At 30.7% G+C, this 5628-nt stretch overlaps 1 protein-coding gene across 1 annotated transcript; it reads left to right on the top strand.

Annotated features, from left to right (window-relative positions):
* Positions 1-2420: 2420 nt before the first annotated feature.
* LOC149886570 (protein ZBED8-like) lies at positions 2421-2930 on the top strand. The gene has a single exon (XM_090090545.1). The coding sequence runs from the start codon at positions 2421-2423 to the stop codon at positions 2928-2930; it is 510 nt and encodes a 169-aa protein (XP_089946671.1).
* Positions 2931-5628: the final 2698 nt, after the last annotated feature.

Raw genomic sequence — 5628 nt, 5'->3', positions numbered from 1 at the left:
GTAACAACAATAATAATATAATAATAGTAATTATAATAGTAATAATAATAATAATAGTAATAATAATAACAACAACAACAACAATAATAATAATATTAAGTTTAAAGTAGCCATGCTTTGACTTTCTTCATCAAAATGACCCATGAAAAGTGGACCAATTTTGTAGTCAAATCAAAAGCCCCTAATGGTCCAGTGCTGTTCTGCAACACTGATTCTTATGCTTGAACATTTTTTGCAACAACATGACCTTCACCACCTTTTAGTATTCAGATCAAAAATACTGATAACGCTAAACTATGATTTTTTCACAACTTCCTATCGATACACCAGCAGTAATAACAATAAAAGCATAAATTTGAATGTCACTACTGTACCATCAAACTCGTTTAATAATCAAAGAACCTTCATCATATCAATTTCCTATTTTTACATTTACAGCACCGCCATGCAAAATGTAAATATAAACAAATGTATAAAACACTGCTAATCACCACCAATAAAGAATGACGTCAACAAATAAAACTCCTCATCCTGTTTGTAAAAGGTGGATTTTTTTTTATCCATTTTTAAAAAAGTATATAAAAAAAGGAATATTAATTTGTCAAATCCAAATAAAAATAAAAAAGTCTTCCGCTGGTTGAACCGTTGAGCAATCAAACAGTTGTTTATTTGCAATTAGAACTTCAGTATTCAAGCTTTCAAATTCTCTTCTTTTTTTCTTCAAAAGACTCTAATGTTTTTTAACAGCAAGATGAATAGAAATGCTAAAATATTTAATAATTTTGCGAAAAAAAAACTCGACTTACTCTAATGAATTTTATTTGGAAACATGTTTACAAAATATTTTTCGATTGGGAGAAGCTAAAAAACCGAATTGGGGAGAGGGGTGAAAGTTTGCCTCGAATAAAATTTCACCCAACTGTACTTGATGTATTACAAATCAAATAAATCGATAATAATCATCGTACACATCTATAAAATAAAAAATAAAAAATCTCTTGAATGTGATATAAGGAACTTAAATGCTAAAGAACTGACCAACTAATTTTCTGCGTTATAATGCAACAAATCCAACCGTGTATAAAGTAAGCCGCGTTGAAAGGACTTTTCGAATAAAGTTTAATGATTTAAAGCGCTAAAAAATTTTTATTGCTTTTGTAAAGAGGACTTTACAAATGGCTCTTGAGTTTCCACAACAAACTATTTCGAAATAATTTTCCAATAAAAATTGTAAACTTCACTCGCTACTTGGCATTCTGTAAAGTGCTTAAGATATTAGTTTTAAAACGTAGTTTTTACTGAATAAATTTTTTCACCGAGAATTTTTTTTTATTTTAGAAGAAAGTTTTTTACCAGAACTTCGTGTTACTGTTATCTGAAAAAATAAACTTGTAAGGTATTTCTTCATCCAGATTTGCGTGTTAATCCTAGTTTGAGAATGACGTCAAGTAAGTTTGTGCGCAGAAAACATTTTTTGTATGTTTTTTTTTTACGCGAGAAAACTTTACCAGCACCTTTACGGCTGGTTTTACGTCATTAAGGGAAGAGGGTTCAAAGTTTCTCTAACATTTCGTCCACTAAAATGTAAGGAAAGGCTTAGTTTTCGGTCATCTTGTGTTATGCCAGCATGTATAGAAAACATCTGATTCTGATTTACGCAATCACCCCGAAACTTTTTAATACGCTTGTTGTAAACCAGCAAAGTGTTATAAAAGTTTTGCCAACTTCGTTGCAAAACATTTCTTTTTATTTGATTCTGTATTTACATCAAAATAAATGCATCATCAAACCGGAATGACCAGTTAAACATTTAGCACGCTACAGATGAAAAGTTTAGATCAAAAGAAGATCAAAACAATTTTTTCAAACTGTAAGAAAAAATACACAAAAAAAACTATGAAAAAAGGAGAAAGGGTTTAAATGGAAAAATTAACATTGTTAATTGTAATAAATATTATATATTTCAGGGGTTCTCAACCTGGGGGTCGTGACCCCCAAGGAGGCCATATAGCTTTTCTAGGGGGGGTCATGAAAGTATTCCATTTTATCTATATGGGGGTCATTCACTTCTTGCATTTGATATAATTTTTTAAATATGCAGTATAGTTTATAATAATTATTTTATTACAAAAAATAAAGTGTTGAACTTAAGATTATTGTGAAAACCAGATCAATCAGTAATAAGAAGCGTACACATCACATGACTTTGTTTCTTTACTGATTGGTCTGGTGTTGAATATTATGAATGATTATTTTTTTGACCTGAAACTTGGATATTTAACTGACATATTTTCTGAACTGAATCATCTTAATTTGCAACTGCAGGGCAGAGAAACTAATATCATTGATTTTAGAGACACAAAGCTTTCATTAGAAAATTGGCAAATTGGCACAGAAAGGTAAAGTTAGAAAATGTTGCAATGTTTTCAAAATGTTCAGATATATTGGACAATAGTGATGTGATGCTATCTTCAGAAATTAAAGAAATGATTACTGAACATTTGAAGCAGTTGGCATCTGAATTCAATAACTATTTTCCAGAGCTGCCAAATGAAATAGCAATATTGGTCAAAGATCCATTGAATGCTCCCGTGACATGCATTCCAGATAAAAAATATGCTGCACAGACACAGTTAATGCAATTGCAGGAAGATGCATCTGCAAGATTGATGATCGAAAAGGAGAACCAAGTTGCATTCTGGTCAAAAAATAGTGCCAATTACCGAATGTTATCTGAAATAGTAATGCCAGTGCTATTGCCATTTGCATCAACTTACAGGTGTGAATGTGGATTTTCCACAATGCTTAAGTTAAAGATAAAACAAAGAAGTGTATTGAACATTGATTGTGATATGAGGCTAGCACAATCAAAGACAAAACCAAGAATAGAAAAACTGTGTGCTAAAAAGCAACAACAATTATCACACTAACCTAATGTATAAATAAAATAAATTACTATTTTTTGAAATTGAAAATCAGTACTTTTAATGTTTTTTGGGAAAATATATTCAATATTTGTAGGGGGTCACTGTTTTCTGTTAAACCTTTAAGGGGGTGCTGGACTAAAAAAGGTTGAGAACCCCTGATTTATTTATTACATTATTTGAAAAGCTTAAAAAAAGTAAGACTAGTAAAAATATTTGCAGAAATATTTCAAAACCATTCAGGTTTTCTAAGTAAAATTTTCTTTAAGAGTCAAAGAAGAGTGAACGAGTCAAATAAGAGTGAACAACTCATAACAGTCAGGTCCACCAATAATACGACGGAATTATACGAATAAAGTCAGTTAAGACTTTAAGGTACATATTAATTTGTCTGATTATCAGTTGCAACTGATTATAAATAACTCATTTATTCAGAGTTCAATCATTTCTAAAAAATTAAGGAAATTTTTCTTCATTTTATACAGCTATTCACGAAAGTTTAAACGATTGCAGAATTTTTATCAAGTATGTTTGGTTATTGTTTAATAAAAAAAAACTGTAAAATAATATCGAATCAATTTTTTTTATTTAATAAAGAAAAAGTAATTAGCTTTAAAATAAATATGAACATATTATAAAAACTTTAATATTTAGTTAGAAAAAAACAATTACAAAAAATCATATAGGAAAAATAAGAAGCACAAAAGTTTAAACGAATTGCAACAATCGAACAAAAAATGAAAAAAAAAGCGAAATTAATATTTGAAGTGTCCTCCTTTGTTTTTATAGCAAAGATAAACTCGTTTATGCATTGATTCAACTAATTTCATGCACATCACGCGAGGTACCTTCAGCCAGTACTCATTCAAAAGTTGCTTTAAATGCTGAGTTGATTGAATTTCATGGTATGTCAGTTGATTGTCGATCCAAGACCAAATATTTTTAATTGGGTTGAGATTTGGTGATCTAGGGCACCAGGGCATCACATTGAACTTTTTTTCAAAAAATATTTTTTGATTTAGTGAGCTGTGTCAGCTGAAGCCCCGTCTTGTTGAAAGATAAATTGCTTGCTTCTGCCATACAAGCGTCTGATTGATGGAACTAAATACGTTTCCAATGTGTTCTTGTAAGTGTATTGATTAATTCAGCCTTCGTACAGCTCACAGAAGCCTATACCTTTGTGAGAAAAACATCACCAGATGCCAACCAAACCTCCACCGCCTTGTCGACGATGTTACAAAAACCTGTCTGAATATTTCTCAGTTGCAAATCTTTTGACATAGATTCTTCCGTTGCGGTTTACTACTTGAAAATTAGCTACATCACTCCAAATAACTTTTGCCCACTGTTCTACAGACCAGTTCAGCCTTTCTTCGGACCACACTCGTCGCTAACGTTTATCCGTGATTGAAAGAATAGGTTTTCTAGCAGCTATGTACGTTCCAATACCTTTGTCCAACTATGTTCGTCTCACGAGCTCTCTGCTAACTTTTTGAGTCGTTGAAGATTTGTGCAAGCTTTTTGTAGATGAGTCTGGGGTTTTCTCTGCTCATTCTGAATATACCACTTTTTTCACGGTTGCTGAGTTTGGATGGTCTCCCAGTACACGGCATATCGGAGACGTCCTTGGTAAGTTCCCAGGTTTTATTGCTTTTTCGAACGCAAGATTCAGAAACATGAAGTATTTTGCCTATTTAAACGTTTGTGTGATTTTTTGTCCTCGCCATACCAATAACTTGCCACTTGATCCCACTAGAAACTGTTATTCGACCCATTTGCACGCAATTGAAATTAATTTGAAATTTACAATATTTCAAGTTGATTTTTAATGAATTAAAAGCTGCCTAATGATGTTGTGATGAATTTTTTGATTGTAAACCACTTATTTTAACTTAATTTGAAAATAAAAAAAATTTTCGCACCGGATTAATCAATTAATTAGAAAATAATTGATTCTAAATAAAATCGTTTAAACTTTTGTGACACCTCTTAATTTGTATCACCTACCTTTTAATGAAATTTCTGAGTAAACAGTGATGAGTCGAAACCTACTTTTTTTTATTTTATCAACAAATAACCTATTTGCCGAATTGGAAAAAAAAATTATTTTGATATCTATTTCCGTTAGATTTTTATTCAAGAAAAGCCGAAGATTAGATCTTAAAATTCTGTTATCGTTTAAACTTTCGTGAATAGCTGTAGAAATGATTTTATAAAAAATAAAATTTTACGCTGATTGATAAACTTAGTTCATAAATTCAAAAGAATCTTTCTTAAGCAACTGGTAGAAGGTGAGGAAGTTTTACATTCTAAAATTTGGTTTGACGGTGTATCTAGTCAAAATTATTTTGAGATTGATCTGGGTTAAAAAATAATCTAAAAATTGGTCGCAGAAATAATTGTTATTAAAGTGTTATCGTGAAGGTCACAACACGAAGCTCCCAACAAAAAACCTGAAGATCACAAAATCTTGAATAAACTATTGCCAAAAAATACAGACTGAATACCAGTGAATTTAAAATCCTTAGTTTTGGGCCTAAAAACCTATATTTTGACACGTATAAAAAATTTATTTACCCAAAAAACCCCTTTTCATTTACCCCAATTCAAATGTGATAAAAATAATTATTATTTTCTTGCGTTCCGAGGCGCAAAATTCTATTCGAAACGAATAGAACTTTTTTAGATAAAATAACCAAAAAAC

Source organism: Hydra viridissima, unplaced genomic scaffold, assembly GCF_058129835.1.
Source record: "Hydra viridissima isolate aposymbiotic clone 2 unplaced genomic scaffold, HvirCarnegie_v1 scaffold_6, whole genome shotgun sequence".
Classification (NCBI taxonomy): Eukaryota; Metazoa; Cnidaria; class Hydrozoa; order Anthoathecata; family Hydridae; genus Hydra; species Hydra viridissima.
This window is presented reverse-complemented; position numbering and strand designations above follow the sequence as displayed.